An 18,342-nucleotide genomic window follows, 5' to 3' on the forward strand; every position below is an offset into this window, starting at 1 on the left:
ACATTCTACAAACAATACCCCATAATGACAACGTGAAACAAGTTTGTTTGAAATCTTTGGAAATGTATTTAAAAAAATATGTACAGCAATATTCACAGCCTTTGCCATGACCCTCAAAATTGAGCTCGGCGCTCCTGTTTCCACTGATCATCCTTGAGATGTTTCTACAACTTGATTGGAGTCCACCTGTGGTCAATTCAGTTGATTGGACATGATTTGGAAAGGCACACACCTGTCTATATAAGGTCCCACAGCTAACAGTGCAAGTCAAAGCACAAACCAAGCCGTGAAGTCCAAGGAATTGTCTGTAGACCTCCGAGACAGGATTGTATCGAGGCACAGATCTGGGGAAGGGTACAGAAACATTTCTGCAGCATTGAAGGTCCCAGTGAGCACAGTGGCCTCCATCATCTGTAAATGGAAGAAGTTTGGAACCACCAGGACTCTTCCTAGAGCTGGCCGCTTGGCCAAACAGAGCAATCAGGGGAGAAGAGCCTTAGTCAGGGTGGTGAACAAAAACCTGATGGTCACTCTGAAAGAGCTCCAATGTTTCTCTGTGGAGAGAGGAGAACCTTCCAGAGGAACAACCGTCTCTGCAGCACTTCATCAATCAGGCCTGTATGGTAGAGTGGCCAGACGGAAGCCACACCTCAGTAAAAGACACATGACAGCCCGCCTGGAGTTTGCCAAAAGGCACCATAAATTTAAGTTCTCAACATTACAGGTTGTCTCCACCCTGTCATTATGTCTTGAGGAGGTGAAGTGCTGGTTAGAGCAAAACCGTCTCCAGCTTAATGTGACCAAATCTGAAGTTAACATTTTTGGGCCAAATGACAAGCGACTTAAAAGATGTTTTGGGTCTTTGGTCAACGAATGTCCGGCCCCAGATAAGGAATCTGGGTGTAATATTTGACTCATCCTTATTTGCTGCTCAGATTAAATGAGTTAACAAGTTGTTTTTTTCATCTGAGGTCTATTGCTTAAATGAAATCTTTTTTGTCTGTTGCTGATCATGAGACTGTAATTCATGCATTTACTTCCTCCCGCTTGGATTATTGTAATGCAATTTATTTTGGAGCAAATCAATCTCTTATTTAGAAATTACAATTGGTCCAGAATGCGGCTGCGAGGCTCCTCACGAGCACTAAGAAAAGGGAGCATATTACCCCAGTATTAGAAAAACTGCACTGGCTACCGGTTAAATTTCAGATTCATTTTAAAAGGTGTTGCTCTATGTCTATAAAGCTGTCCACGGTCTGGCCCCAGAATATACTACGAATCTAAATCATGAATTCTAGAAGACCTCAAAGATCATTAAATTGCCTACTACTCGAAATTCCTAAAACACACCTGAAATCTAAAGGGTCAGGCATTTTCTGTTGCTGGTCTGAGACTGTGGAATACCCTTCCACCTGACATCAGATCTGTACCCTCAATTGGCATTTTTAAAGCTCAATTGAAAACACACTTATTCTCTATGGCTTTTAACGGTTGATTTTTATTTTATTTTTTTAAATGCGATCGTTTCGCTAGAGAAGACCCTTATCCATCATCTGGTATCGTTTAAAGCCCCAAAATTAACTGGAGACACCGTCCGTAATTGCGTATTACGTGACATCACGAACGTGCATCACAGAACAGAGCAAGGCGAGCATTTGTGCTTTATAACACTTAAATTATTAATTTTTTTTAAATGAGAGATTGTTTCGCTAGATAAAACCCTTATTCATTGTCTGGAATGGTTTAAAGCCCTTTGAAGCTGCACTGAAACTGTCATTTGGACCTTGAACCGTTTGGAGCCCATTGAAGTCCATTATATGGAGAAAAATCCTGGAATGTTTTCATCAAAAACCTTCATTTCTTTTCGACCGAAGAAAGAAAGACATGGACATCTTGGATGACATGGGGGTGAGTAAATTATCAGCAACAGTTTATTTAAAAGTGAACTCATCCTTTAAGCTTCCATAGGCATGAACTGAAAACACACCAGACTGGACACGCACTGTGAATGAATGACAATGCGGCCGTGCGTGAATGAATGCCGGTCGGTCATGCTCATTTTAGTTTCGGTTTAAAATTGGCGCCAATTCGGGGGGCGGGTTCATGAAAACACAACAACAAAACGGTACAATGACAAACTCACTTAAATAGGCGCATTTCACTTTGAAACCAAATCTTCCGCGATCAACTGGTCTGTCAGCTCCTCACTCTCTGATGAATGAAATCTGACTCCTGCTGTGTTTGTACTGCGACTCTCATTCAGCTCGTGCTGTATTGAGCAGACACGTTCAGTTTTTAAGCGTAGTGTCTGTTCTCTAACTGAACTAAATTATTTTATTACTATAAAAATCAAAACGACGGTGGGGGCGGTGCTGCGGTGGGCAAGAGATGTAACAGGTAGGCGTGGCTTGGAAGTGGCCTCGTAGGGCACATAGCAAGTGCATTCTGGGAGTTGTTGTCTTTCATCCATATGAGCCAAAAATACATTTTCTGGCTTTTCTCAGTCTAGAAGGCACCAACTTCTAAAATAATTTCATATTTCTACAACATAAATGACCCAATGTAAATACACATTCATCTTTCCAGCGCTGAAGTACCCTTCTAAATAAAAAAAAATGGTTGCGTCTGTCAGTAGGTCACTCTTAAAATGTCAAGCCTGTTTGTGTCAAAATATCAATTAAATTCTATAATAAGCATATTGTACAAACTATAAATTAGAATTACTAACCAAGGCATATAAGTGCACCATATTGCATAACATTGATGACATTTCCTAAATGTCCCCGGTTTTCCATGACTGCGGTTTACAGCACGACTGTTAAAGAAACAACTCAACACTTATTTTCTCTTTATTTATTTGCACATATTAGACAACCAATTTTACATCTTGATATATGCTTTTAAACCAATGCAAAGTATGTAAAATTCAATCCTTGTGTCAAAACATGCCATAAAGTTTCTGAAATAAATTAAACAGCACATCAGCCCAATTTTAGTATCTACAGACTTTACTGGGCAACGCTGCTACGTTTACAAATCTATATACATGAAATATAACAAAACAGCCAACAAAGTGCGTGTGAAATCAAAGACTCAAAGGGGTAAATTAACACTAACAAGTGCTGCAATACTTGACGCTGGCGTTTGGCGTAAATGAACAGAACTTTGTGATAAACATAAGTTGGCTTCCGTTCCATGAGTGAAATAAATAAACAGTGAATATCAAACTCACCAGCAGATCCAGAGGCACATGGGATAGAAATGAGGTTTGTACAACCACTGACGAGTTCTGTAAGGATGGTCACATTGCACAGAGACTGATTTACAGTCAAAGCCGTTAAACAGTATTTGTCGTTTGTGTCACTACAGGGTGACGATGACCACTGCGGCTCATGGGATCAAAACACAGTAACTGTGGAAGTGCAAGTGTCTTGAAAACAAACATACCTTTTGAAGCCCTAAAAGAGAGGTTGCATTAAGCAGACTGGTGTCCAGCCAGCTGGGTTAATAATTCATTAAACAGGCGCTTTTAAAGGTAGGCGATGTTATTTAACATGACGGTTTTCTTGGCATTCATTCCAGTAAAAAAAAACACATCTGCTGACCTCCACATTAAGACCCTTTACTGAACCTGAAAACAGTGAACATGTAAATCAAAGCTGAGGGGACGTTCAGATCCCATACATGCCCCGAACACTCATACGACAGACACACTCTCTTGCGTCAAGCATACAGTGCTCCTCAAAGAAAATCCCTTTTCGTTCTTTTTTTATCATTTTCATCTTTGCTAAATATCTTTTAAATTGTGCGGCACACTAAAAACACTCACGCAGAAGCTGTGGTCCGACTCAGACCTTTGTCGTTTTTGCTGGCTTTAAGTGAGACCTCGTGAGAACAGAGGTCAACAGAACCACGCGGGACGCTCACAGGAACGGCCCCCTCGCGCCTGACATGTATCTGTCAGACACGCTTGAGGCACGTCATCTCAGTCTCTCTTACGCACACACTCACACATTCTTTCGAGTGTCCTCTCCATTTCCACAATGTGTCCGAGCTTGTGTGGAGCTCGACCGTCTGTCACACGCTGAGAGGGAGCATGCCGGGAGGAGACACGGTTCGCGGGGGAGCCATGGCGGTCAAGGCACCAGGGTCCAGTCCGTTCATAGTCCTGTGAACAACAGCCGTGAGAAAAACATCAAAAAACACGAAACTCATACTGATGCCATGTCATCATAACATAGCACTTTTCACCACCAGAGGGGGCTGCAAGCTAGGTCGCAAGGTTATAACTTCTTGATTGATTTTTCAAATAAAAGATTTCCTGCATCATAAATTGATTAACTTTTGGTTAAAAACAATGAAAAACAAATTCCTCTAAGTGAGAGAAGACAAAAAATTAGAAGCAAGTAGCACTTTCTAGATCAATCCAGATCTTAGAGAGGGAGCTTTATGAGCAAACAATTCAACTCAATTCAATTTTGTTTTGATTATATAAAATGACACACAAGATAAGTGACTCTACTTTACATAAAAACAAGGCTATCTGGCACAATAATCTAGTGAGATTTTAGCAATCACGTAGAAGAGGAAGTGTGCCTTTAGAAGAATCTTCACTAGAAGAAAAAGTGCAGAATGCCACTCCAAATGCAAATTATTGAACCCGTTTGTTGGAGCAGGTTAAAATTTCTATAGAAGTCAATTATGGAAAAATAAGTCAATTATGGAAAAATAAATTGTAAAAGCAGTAAAAACCCATAAGACCTTTGCTCATATTAATGCCAGAATTTAAATTCTTTGGGTGAACTAACCCTTTAAGCACATACACAAAAAGAAAAATGATAACCCTAATTATAGTCAAGATCCATTTTCAAAAGCGAGAGTGTATTTACAGTTAGGAAAAATTTAAATATTAAATACAATTAGAAAAGAACAAACATCATAATGATTCATTGTTATAATATGAAACCTATAACAATTAAAAAGCTAAATTTGCACAAATGTATTGTCTCTGTTGTTGGTTCATATATAATAAGTGAAATTTAAATGATATTTTGACCACTGAACTAGGAAATGTCCCTGGTTTACATTTCAGAAATCTGGTCACCCTAATTTTGACAATTAAATAAAACAACACCTATATTTATTATAAATGTGATATTTATTATGAAGGTGAATGACTTAATAAACAGACTTACTGTTAGCTAAAAACAAATCTAACTGGCCGAAAAAAACTACTGCTACTAGTAATAGTAGTAGTAGTAGTATCTCTAATACTGAGCAGATATCAAAAGAAAGAAAGGAGCGAATGGTGGAATTTTCTATTGAAGTCAATTATGGAAAAATAAATTGAAACGCATTAAACTGCTACTAATAATATAGTAATATATCATATTAATATTAGTGCTGGGAATCGATAAAAAACAACAACTAATTAATCACATTTCTTCTGTAATTAACCGCAATAAATATTTTTTTACGTTTTTAATATTGTATTAATTTCAGTTACTCTCCAAATTAATGTAGAAACTATTTAAATACAGCATATTTTAAATATTTGTTGTTTTTATGAATGAAGGCCAGTATAACCGATACTAATGTCTCTATGAAACATTAATGACATTACATTACAGTATAACTGAAAGCTACCAATTTCAACATTTATTATGCTTAAAAAAAAAAAAAAACTTTTAATTTAAGTGAACTTAAAACAATCTTTACATAAACCCATTATAATAAATGTTATATTTACCTGTGGCCTTCCCTGTTAGACATATACAGAAATGTAATAGTTAACAAACACTTTAACTGCATAAATAATAAATTAAATATAGATTAATCATTTTTAAAGCTACAATTTTCTGTTCCCATTGTTCTTAGATGAACATTAATGACAGGAATCATCAGTGCTCCTGTCACTAAGATCTGCCGCTGCCAAACGTGACGCGGATCTGACGCGCTGTCCCGCGCATCTCATTTCCTCACAACTCTTTAAAGTTCATTTAAGGCGTTATTTAACTAATTTAAGACTCATAATATGAGAATACTTGACAAATACTTTGCGTTTTGGCAAAATTCTCTGTGTTGTTGTTATTGTTTGTTCAAGAGCAAAAGAGAACTCAATGTGTGCACGAGACTGATGCGAGTCTGTCTGTGCGTGTCCCAGCTGACATGCGACGCACACACACAGACAGGACACTGACGTACAACGTGTTCTCTTGTGTCTTGTCGCGCTTAGATGGTTTAAAAGCATTAAGATGAATAAGAGCGTGATCATATAATGTAATGCTGGGCAAAAAACGGACACTGCGTTAATTGCGTAAAATATTTTGAATGCGTTAAGCTGATAAAATTAATCACTTGTGTTAACGCGTTAATTTGCACAGCCCTAATTAATATATAATAATAGTATCTCTAGTATTTAATATCCGTTAAATATATTTCACACATTTAAGAAACAAATGTTTAACAAATCAGAAACCTTTGCAGTTGTGTAGGTCTGGTGAGCAGACAATGGTAATCCAAACACTTACGTCTTGTCAAAATACGTAGTGTGAAGTGAATGAGAGAACTTGGTTGCATTGCTGTTGATGAGGTTTCCATTTCCTGTGGTGTAACTTTTCCTAGCTGCCTGGTCCTTGGCAAAGTTCCTACATGCAGCTAGTTTGGACTCAAGAGCCTGCACAAACAGAGACATCCCATGTTTTCCAATCTGTATTTGCATCCATTTTTTTATTATCTGTTTTGATACAGGTATCACAAGCAGTTCTGTCTAAGTGTTAAATTAATCACACACACAGATCAGTTTCATGATTAAAGTATTCAGGAATTACCCCGACTTTCCGCAGAAGGTCACCAACGATGTTAAGGGCCGAGATGCGTGCAGATGGTGTGAGGGGAGAGTTTCCATAGCCGTTGGTCAATGCTTTGGAGAAAAAAAAATAATAAAAGGTAACATGAATTTTACTGTTGGCAGTGATACTGTTAAAAGAAAGTGCGCAAAAATTGACACAAATTTCAATGGCGAACAAGGAGTCCAATACAATTTTGATTTTGCATAAAAGTTTACAAATAAAAACAATAAGAAAATGTTTTTTTTCATTTTACAGTTTCACACCAACCTTTGGAAGCAATGAAAGGATGCTCCATGTTTTTCCCTACAGGTGTGGCCGGGAGGGACAGTGAGGCTTGCACGGCAGAGTCCGTCTTATCAATGTCTAGGGTGGGAGAGCTGGGGGCCGACATCCTGGCAACATCTGAAGTCCTCTCTCGGACAGCCAACTCTTGCCGCAAGTCTACATGAACATGCACATTTTGCACTGATAAACCAGAACACACTTCAATGGAATGTTTTGTTCAATTCTTCAACTAGATGGCATCTGCACAAGTTGATTACCACAGAAAGACATGTCTGTTTGATCAGCCGGCACAAAAACCTGCCCCTGGAGATTTCAGTTTTAATTTCTGTCCGGAATACCTTGACTTCCATTGTAAGTTCATTAAGGTTCACACATACACCAACATTTTTGATGGCTTTTAAAGTAAAAAAAATGGCTATGCTTATTTATATGGAATGTTGTCAAGTTTCTTATAAATGATTAAAGTTTCAGTCCCTTCCCTCCAGCAACCGGTCACTCAAACGAAACCATTTAGTTTGTATGGAACACTTCTACAATACTATCTGTTCCCAATTGATAAAATCAAGTCCTGTCCTACATGTTTCTTCCTCATATGATAAGCCATTTCACTCAGATACAAGTTGCAATTAGAAAGCAAACTCGTCGTAATATGCCGACTTCAAAAGCTGAGCAACGAGTCAATTTTTGTCAGCTACGTTCATTTAATTGCTGTGCTGCAATGAAGAGTGTCCTGTAGCAGGGCTCGATTTTTAGATATAATATATACATTTTTCAATATTAGTCTTGTAAAAAGGCATCTTAAATAATAAACAGTGCAATTTTTCGACACATTAATGAAACATTTAAAGGTGCAGTGTGTAGTATTTATGAGGATCTATTGATCTATTGACTGCGCGTTCTCTCCCTCTCATCTCTCTGACAGCGAGCCACACACAAACCCGCCTTTTATCCCATGGTATAATGTAAAAATTGTGGCCAGTGAAAGCGCTGAGTGGCTAGTAACATTGGAAAACCACTAACCACAGTGTCTGGTAAGCAAAAAAGTTAATGTCCTGTCCTGTAGTAAAGTTTACCTCTAGCTTCATCCTTCAGCCTCTGCACTGAGACCAGGAGAGACTCCTTCTCGTCCAGTTCGCTCTCCAGGAAGGCGTTCCGCTCTATCGCCTGGTTTAACCTCTGTTCAAAGTCCTCCAGAGATGTGATGGTGGCCCTGCACAAATCCAAACCATCCTTGTAAATATATCTTTAGCACAACACTTGGTCCATGTAGTTTGGTCCAGATTTGTTGGACATTGGTAATGATGTAAGCCATTTCTAAATGGTCCATACAAAAGCAGTCTAGCAATTCAGAGCAAAGTTATTTTAGAATGACAAAGATCTGGTCCTGTACCTCTTGGCTCTCTCCAGGTCGTCGTTGGCCTGCTCCAGCTCCCTGACATATTTGTGCAGCTGCTCCTTGATGCCACGCGTCTGGACCAGGTCGTCCTCCAGCATGGAGATCTGCTTATAGCTCTGGGCATACTGCTGCTCCAGTTTCTCCTGCAGTCAGGGACACAGGGGGGAGACAGTCTGAGTTACCAACCCTCAAAACAAGTTGAACTTTCTGACAATAGCTGGTGAGAAACCGTATTAGCTATAAAGTTTGATTGTTTTTTACAAATAATTCCACAGTCCCTTTCAGACCGGACTACTTTCCCTTGCATGTTCTTGTATCAAACATATCAAAATTAAGAAGCAGAACCGTATCAAGAGCATGTGACCTTCCATAACGCACACAGAGATATTCCCACCGTAACTACAGAGAGCCCAATCCTATCCGAATCAGAGACGTTCTGGTTCAATAACTGTAGCTCAAGAATTGCTTGGCACAATGGTGACAAGTCAGCCTCAGTTTCTTAAAGAGGTGAAAACCATCATTTTTTACTTGCATTTGTCTTCATTTTTGATTACTGTCCTTTAAATAAGGAACAGGAAAAGGAGGAATTCCAGTGCACATGGCAACCTTCCCGACTTCTGTATGTAACCCACTTTGTCCACCCCATTTCTTTTAGTCTAAATAAGCGTATTGTTTTGGACCATGGCAAAATAATGAGTGTCCCATATTCTACAAAATGGATGCAAGGACAGTGGGCAAAGGCTAGTGCTGTGGAGAATGCGAATCAGTTAATGATCGTGCTTTCTGGGACAGCACAAGCAATCAGTTTGCATTTAATTTGGGTAAGGAGACCTTGGCCAAATATAAGCAAGCTGTATAAATCAAATGTCCACTTAGATCCAAGCCATTATCAAGATATTTCTGTCAGGGTCTTAGAGGAACAACTGTGCTATAAGTAAACTTTTCTGCTGAGCCATTAGCCTTCTATTTTCTTCCTCTTCATCCTGACATCCAATTACAGCGCTCTTGGGATTAACCGAGACCCTCGACAGCTCTCACACTGGGCACTGCTGCATCACAGCACTGTGGGATGTTCTTGACTGAGCAGATTGGCTACACTGCTGATCTTTTAGAGATAGAGATAAAAACTGCAGATTAGAGGTGTGTGGAGATATGCCTGCGATTAGGTGCTTTTGTACCCATAGAGGAGCCAAACTGTACACTTGTGTTGTATTTGATTTTGCCAAAGTCCACTTACTACATACTCTTCATGCTCTCAATCATCAGGTTACTAGTATCTAAACATGTTTCCATTCATCTCAGGTCTACACTAATCCAGATACATTTGAAAACGGTGTTTTCATTTAAAAACGCTCTCCGTCCACACTAGCATATCGCATGAGTAAAACATAAGACGCTTTAGCGCTGCATTTTCACAAGGCGTTTATTTACTGTCCACCTCTTTGATATGTCGCGGCAATGTTGAGGAAAAGTTTTTTTAATGGACGGACAATGAGGTGGAGTTGTTGCTGTAGGTCAGACGAGTTCACATTAATGCTATCAAAATGGAGAGGAGCTAAAAAAATTTAATAAAAAAAAAAACAGTGGTACAACATTGTCCACCTTTTTGCTTTGGGATGAATGGGTCACATGACTAAAACTGCATCGTTTTCGAAAGCCTCCATTTTTTTTTCAGTCCACACTAGAATGCGAAAGCAGCGTTTTTAAATTTCAAATGGAGAGAAAAAAGATTTTTTCAAACAAAATCCTAAGTGTGGATAAGGCCTCAATGGTGATTCTCACTAGATTACTGAATATTGCTTCGAGTATTGGAATAATTGCTTTTTTTTTTAAATAAATATAACCGCATAAAAAAAGTACACAACAAACACTACCATTACGTACATATATACATTACAATTTCAATTAAAGTATTTTGGCAGTACAGTAACGAGAATTTGGGTGGTAAAATGTCAATTTATTAATTATATTAGATTATATATTCATTTAATTTGGACAATAAATGTAACAATGCAAAATAAAGAAATAAGCTGAATTTTCAGCATCATTACTCCAGTCTTCAGTGTCACATGATCATTCATAAATCATTCTGATTTGATGATTTGCTGCTCAAGAAACATTTATTATTATCAATGTTGAAAACAGTATAACATTATAAATGTCACTTTTGATCAATTTATTTCATCCTTGCTAAATAAAAGTAACTTCTTAAAAAATCTTGATTTTAAACCTTTGAACACATTATGCATCCCAAATAGGCTTCATTTTAAGGAAAATCTGATTTACAATTTTTTTCTTTTTGTATTAGAATGAAATCTGACCTGAACATGCTTGACATGTTTTCATGAGATTCACCCCAATAATGTGATGATTTCTAAACCCATTTTCACAGTCCAGCCGGACCATGTGTGGAAATGAAACTGAGAGAGCTTTTTGTATCATTTCAAAAGAGCAAGGAAATTCCTTCTCTTATCTACCTTGAGTGTGTCCACCTCGCTCTTCAGCCGCTGGTTCTCTGACTGCAGGTCTCGGATGCGGTGTTCAGCCTGACCCAGCTGAGCTTCCAGCTCGGCCTCCAGCTCCCGACTGCCTTCCTGAAACTCTTGCAGCTCCTCCTGAGCGTCATGACAACTGCAGACATGCAAACATAGCAACAAAAAAACAAAAAAACCCACGTCACCAGCCATCTGGAACAGTGGCGGCACATTCATCACATTAACTATGCAATGCAAATTGACACCCAGACTGCAACAAAGAGCTGACATGCTACAAGCATTTAGGCCTTGACAGCTGGTGCTAACGCAGATAATGAATTACAGTCACCCAGGGCTGGGGTCATTCAGACTGGAGGTCCTAAAAGTGGTCCAAAAGTGACACCCAGTTTAACCTAATCATCTCAAAGCAGAATTCAGCAGTTTCTGTTGTCTGATAGTCAGGAGCATCCCAGGGCACGAAGTGATGCAGCTGTGGAAAACATCCACTTTATGCATCTGCACGGCCAAATGTTCACGTTGAACCCTTGAAGGTCAGGGGTCAGGGGTCACAGACCGACTAGAGATGAATAGTGGGGTCTGGTGTCAGGAAATGAGCTCAACAGACTCATGGTCCTGGTTGTTTTTAGACTGCGTTTCCGAAGCCATGTGGTGCTGTTTGACATCGCACATCCCTTTAACCCTGGTCACTTCCCCTAGGCCTCCTCATGTCATGTGCAGAGGGAACCTTAAATCTGTCACCTCCTCCCTCCTTTACTGAAATACCAGACACATGCGGCCTGCCTACCTCAGCACAAAACACTCACTCGACAACAGGAAGCTGCTCAAATGCACATTTTCAGTCCATAAAGATACTGGGGGTATTACTCACTACTGTTCAAAAGTTTGAGGGTCGGTAATATTTTTTTTTAAATTAATACTTTCATCAGCATTGATGCATTAAACTGATCAAAAGTGACAGTAAAGACATCTATAATGTTACAAAAGATTTCCATTTCAAAATAAATGCTGTATTTTTGATCAAATAACATTTTACAAATCTTACCGACCCCAAACATGTATAAACCAAGTAAATGTGCGCCATGTTTTCCTCACAATCATGATGCAAGGATGTTGTGGTTGGTTGCTTACGCCTTTAAGGCTTGATGTTGTCAAGTGAGGTAAAGGGGCTTTAAAAGGCCGACTAATTTGTGCGACTATTTCGAGGAAAGCATGTTCTGCCCCTTCCTCAGCAGGAAATTCCTGGGATTCGAGAACTTCCTGTGCTCCAACCAGAGTTCTGAGGCAGTAAAACCACAGCCCAGGAGGAGCATGTGCACGTGGTGAAACTGTGTAGGAGTTCAGAGCAAAACGGAGAGACCACCAGCAGACACACGGTCAGCATTAGTGCCAGCACCAACTGCCAGCTCTGTTTTAGATCAGAGACACTCTTAGTCCACTTTTGGCTAAGTCATGGACATGGTCTGAGCTAAAAAAAAAACAATGCTTTCAAATCCTGCTTTTGCAGACATGTCTCAATGAAAGATTGTTGCAAGTTTTTAGTTTATGCACCGATTGCAATTTTCTTGGCCGGGGTCGAAATTTTATTTTTTTTCTCTAAGTGTGAACAGCCGATACAGATTTTCTTTCTAAGAACTACAATTGACAGCATATAATACAAACAAAAATCTACTTTTCTTCAATGAAACATTTTATTTTCATGAAAAAAATAGTAAAAAGTTCTGAAGATGAACAAAAGTCTTACAGGTTTGGAACAACATGAGGGTGAGTAAATGATGACTCTTTCAGTACACTTAAGGCTAATTCACACTGCACCAACACAGTTTGACCAGTGGCAACAGGTATCATTCAATCGCCAGTTGTCTGGTTGTAGAACGTCAGAGAAGAACTTGCATAGAGTGCATTTTGGGACTGAAACTACATGGGTATGGATTTCCTATAACTATTGTTCTTTAGAATGAGAACTAGCATATACCATTTCATTGATCACATAACCTATTTTTTTTTTCACATCAAGCACTTCAAAAGGAAATCCAGCTTGACTATAATGTATCCGAGAGCTCAACATCATGTTTCAAGCATGACACATTAAACAAATGACCCTATGAGATGCCCAACACAATAACTGGGGCTGTGGTGCATCTTCACAGTGTTTCAGTGTATCCCTTTTGTCAGAGGCAGTGAAAGGCTCTGTGTGTGGTGGAATTTTCTCATGTTTTCCCATGACAAAAAGTGCTATAGTCATATTTACAGGCATTCACCAACTGCAGGGCTTGCGATTGTAGGAATGAACACGGAAACAATTGTTGCTGCCTCAGCCAGCCAAAGTTTAACTAAAAGAATGTGGCCAAGTTAAACCAAAAAACAATCAGGATCATTTGTGGGGACTCCCCATGGCTTTTATATAAAGGTAAACTGCACAGTTGTAAAAAGGCTCAGCTGGTTGCTATATTTAGTAGTGAATGACTTCAGCCTACCTCTTCTTGTATTTGAGAGACAAGCATTTCCAGTAATCGATTTCCTCATCTTTCGAGGAGAATTTCGGCATCATCTCTGTGTCCATGGTGGAGACCTGTGGAAGCAGATGGGAATTAGAGCGGTCCTGAGAGACACACTGAGCCTGTTCGTTTGCACCTCCCTGCTGCGGTTTTGTCCTGGTACAACCCCACAAACAGAACCCATGCTGAGGGCCCATGGTGTGTGTCCTCATTTGACACAAGCCCAATAAAAATGTTGTATTGGTTTTATCTTTGGCTCAGTTTTGTTAACTGGTAATTGTATGGTAAAAGCAAGGATATTCTAAGGTCTCCTTTTGTGTTCCACAGTAGAAAGTGACACAGGTTTAGAATGAAATGGAGGTGAGCAAAGGACTACATTTTCAGTCTGGCATTAAATAAGCCTTTATAGATATCAAATGTGAAACCATTTATCACAGAAGCATAAAGCAGTCCTTCCCTACAGAAAAGTTTGCTCAGTTTAAGATAAATGGTCACAGCTATTGCCCTTTTCAAAAACATTAAGCACACTTAGACGTGCATGTGCCTAAATGTGACTAAAACAACGCCTCATTAACATTCTTCATCGTGGTCTTGTTTTGGGACATCATTTGTTTAACAAGCACAGAGATCCAGTGTTTTTCTGAAAACTTTCACTCAATTAATCCCTACCGTTGGGCATTTTGTGTGCAATCTCTCATTGGATCTGACATGATGAAGAGCAGTGAGCCGCAGACATCAGTTTCGCTCAGCACAAGGCGACCCTAAACTAGTAGCAGAAGAACCTGTTCTGCTTCTAAAACAGTCAGAAATATTCCACGCATCTCTGAATTCTCCGGATTCTCAGCAGTGCCACATGGTGTGACCCAGTGCTTCCCCACACCTTCTAGATTCCTGTTGTAAATGACTAGGAGGGATCTCCATAGAATTGGACACATTAAATAGTAACTTATCACACCCTCATTATTGTGAATATGAAAGTACAACAAGCAAACCGACATCAGGTTTGAAACATCTGAATTAAGATTTCAATTATCATACTTGAAGTCGACATGAAACGGAAGTTGTGATAGTCTTTTCTTGCCTATTGTGACGTATAAAACGTATAAAACAAAAAAATGTAGGGCCGGGACTTGATTTTGTCCATCAGTAATTGATTAGATGGTTGTGGTTTGCTCATCAGAAAAGAGAAGAGTTAGCTGTCTCATGTCACTAGCTTTAAATATGCAACTTCACTGCATAACGGATGCATAAAAGTGACCAGCTGGATATAAACTGATGTAAATAGATAATTTACAATTAGGGGTGGGACAAAATATTGATAGGGCAAAATATTGCTGTCCTTCTCCGTGTGATACGAGAATCGATACACTAGCGCAAATTAATCGAGATTTTCATTAATAAAATAAGTTGCTTTAAATAGATTTCCATGCTCTCAGCGTCTCTACTTCATGGCTCCTTGAGGTGGCGCTCAACACATGAATGAGGGAAATGCGAAAATAAAGTTAACTAGCCTCAGCAAAAGAGGTTTTTCACGGGATGACGGACATCAGTGCGAGTGAAATAATAGATAAGTCCAAAGTCTGGAAAACCTGCAGTTGACCTTTTCACAGGCATTTTGTTTTCATAGTTAGACCGATATCGGAATATCATTAAAGGATTGTCAAGCAATATATTGATTATCGCAGAATTGTTGCATTTTTTATATTATTGTGAGGTACCGTGTAGGGCTGTCACGATTCCTCGATTAAATTCGAGTACTCGAGTACTATTCGAGTGCAATTTACCCGTGTCGAGTAGCTGGCAAAATACCAGAAGTGGCACATTCCACAGGTGAGAATCCATCTCTGCATATGCGGTGAGTTTGAGTTGCTTATTACGTTCATCTGGGAACGCAATGCATGCCATTTTATCAGATTTGTAAGGTAAATCATTTATAAACCTACACCAAGTTTATAAATGACCACGAAAAAGGTCGGAAATACAAGGCCATTTCATTGTCTGTTTAAAAGTCTGCATCTAAAGTGTCAAAACAAACACCATGAGGCGGCAGTGAGAGTTTTAATTTTAGCCTCTAGAGGCCACTCTCGTCTCAATCCCACAATCGGTTATCAGTGCCAATTAATTGGCAAAACTTGAATTTACATGACTGTTCCAGCCCTGGATGTCACAACTTGAAACTTACTTTGTTTGAGGTCATGTCTAACTTTACGTTTGTGGGTGTGCAATATATATATATTGCCTGCGATAATATCGTAATTGTTGTTTTTTTAGCAATGTGGATCTGACATTATCGAGTAAGGCTATATCCCTCACACACACCCAGAGAGTGCATGCATACGTGATGTAGTCTTGTAGATAGTGTGGGTGCGCATTTAGTGCATGCTTTCACTGAGTGATTTAGTCTATATTTATATAATTTAATACGGTTGATAATATCACACAAAGAGTGCAGTTTTTCTCCAGGTGTCAGCATGATAAACGTGATATTGATTTTATACAAGTTTACTAAACAAGAAGTTAATATTAAGTGACTTACATTTTCGACACAATATTGCCTGTTTCTGCTCTATTTCGCCAATGAAAATAGTTCAAAGTCACAGCATCTCTGCAATACATATTATTATTATAATTACATTGTATTACATTTATGAAATTGACACGAAAGATGATGCTGTGAACTGACCACCACACAGAATATGAATAATATCAAAAACTTAAGGAGTCCGCTCCCTCCGCTGTCCACTGCAGTCCTAGGCATGCCAAGGTACAAGCACAATAACACACTCAGCAAAATATCATTATCGAGAAAATATTGAGATATCATTTGTCAATATCGCACAACCCTATTTGTTGGGTAAATATTCTTTAGAGACTCATCTTTAGTAGACAGACACAACAGATTAAGCAGAAAAGTAAAAATATTGATTTAAAAGGTGAACAAAAATCTCTCAAATTTAATAAAACAGCATATGCTAAAGAAAAATAATAATAATTCACACCTGTACAGAATAATCAATTCATCAAACACAAAAACCGCCAGTGTTTTTCAACTATGTAGCAGGATTTGGTTCCAATGGGATAGACTCTCCTGAGGGCAGTCAAAGCTTATGTAATTTCAATTGTGGTCATTTATAATGTCTTAAGCCGCCACGCAGAGTTCCTCACCCCTCCCAAACTGACTCCTGACAGTGAGGCCATCTGTCCGGCCACAGAGCGCCGTGGGATGGGTCCTGTCTAATGTAATGCTTTCCGCAACCTACACTCTTTGCCAGTGACTACACAGAGTCAGAGGAAAGGCCAGATTTGTTTTGTTTTTTTCCCCCAAGGATGACATTATTTCCGAAACCACAATCCAGCACACAATATCCTGCTGAGTAATACACTATAAACATGTGCCATATCCCAAACGATTTGGGGATGAAATCTGTACCAACTTATATGACTTATCGGAACTGCTTTCAAGTAGCATCAATGTTGTTGTTTTTTTCTTTACCATATACTTACTATAACATAAGTTTTTGGCGTTTATAGTATATTTTGGTATGACAACACAGCAATGACATTAGAAAACCAATGTCACAAAACGTAAACACAAGCACAAACATTGATGTACTTACATTAAAAGTACAATTTATATTTGTATGTGAACTTTAGTATTTAGCATTAATATTATAGCGCATGACAAATGACAAACGTAAACAGTAAATAATTCAAAACACACTGTTCGTGTGTGTATATTACATATTTATGTACGCATGACTTAGCAAACAAATGCTACATTTGTTTAGCTAAGGTTAAGATGTAAGACCAATGAGGTAGGATGACCAAATCAGAAGACGACCAGGGGTCAACAATCAATTCAAAAACAACCAGGAACACAACATTTAATATTAAACATTAGCAAAAACACACACCGTTCACTAAAGGCTCTTAACGCGAGAATCTTGATTCGTTGAGAATCGAATAAACCGCACGTGATTTTTTAAGGTTGATGTTTCTCCCGGCAGGCCAGCGAATTTGACCAACGTTTGTAAGTAATATATATAACGTTAGACAGTCTATATATATATTTTTTAAATAATTAATATCACAACTTAATGAGCTGCGGTTTAAATTCCTCACGATATGAATCGTTTAATCAAAGACGTTTTGGCTTTACGCCAGAAGAAACCGGCACTTAAATCAGCAACTGTTGGTCTTCAGTGGCCAGAGAATGACAGTTTAAGATGACAGTCTGTTTAAATGACAAAGCCGTTCGTTTCATGGCCGCCCTTTGAACGCGGTATGTATAATTATCATAAACGTCACGAAATTGTACCTTATCATGTCCTATTCCTGAGGTCGGCGAACAGGCTCGGTGTCTCCCCTGAGCTCGAGCGTCGGCTGATAGAAATGCCAACGCGACTCCACTGAGTTCCCTCTTCAACTTCCGGTAAGATGACGACACTGCGTCTTTGCGTCAGTCTAACGTCACTGAAATTATCAAAGAAGAAGAAGAAGAACGTCACTGAAACGCTCGTAAGGCGCATATCTCATTTATGATGTACAGTAATCAGTAAAGATCTTATGAATTTGAAACACACGCGATCAGCGCACATGGGTGCTTCATAAAACGGGGAAAGATCAGTGATTCATGTTTCATTTTTTGACCATATCCCTACTGTAAATCACACCACACGCGCGTTAGGTTGTCATGGTTTTCACAGTAAAGTAGGCCGTCTGCCTAATAATAATAATAATAATAATAATAAATGAAAACATATCTATTAAATGCAGATTTTATTTACTTATTGTTTCTCTGTTATTTTTTACAGCATTTG

General features: G+C 38.9%; 1 protein-coding gene across 1 annotated transcript; it reads right to left on the reverse strand.

The window, feature by feature from the left end:
• Nucleotides 1–1,899: 1,899 nt before the first annotated feature.
• Nucleotides 1,900–17,940, reverse strand: ndel1b (nudE neurodevelopment protein 1-like 1b). Its single transcript, XM_079826013.1, has 9 exons — nt 17,841–17,940; nt 13,502–13,596; nt 11,010–11,163; nt 8,527–8,675; nt 8,210–8,346; nt 7,119–7,292; nt 6,831–6,922; nt 6,531–6,676; nt 1,900–4,168 (listed from the first exon to the last, which is right to left on the reverse strand). Exons 2-9 carry the CDS (start codon nt 13,585–13,587, stop codon nt 4,078–4,080), a joined length of 1,029 nt encoding a protein of 342 aa, XP_079682139.1. The 5' UTR covers nt 13,588–13,596; nt 17,841–17,940; the 3' UTR covers nt 1,900–4,077.
• Nucleotides 17,941–18,342: the final 402 nt, after the last annotated feature.

Source organism: Gobio gobio (assembly GCF_949357685.1).
Source record: "Gobio gobio genome assembly, chromosome: 1".
In the NCBI taxonomy this organism is placed as follows: Eukaryota; Metazoa; Chordata; class Actinopteri; order Cypriniformes; family Gobionidae; genus Gobio; species Gobio gobio.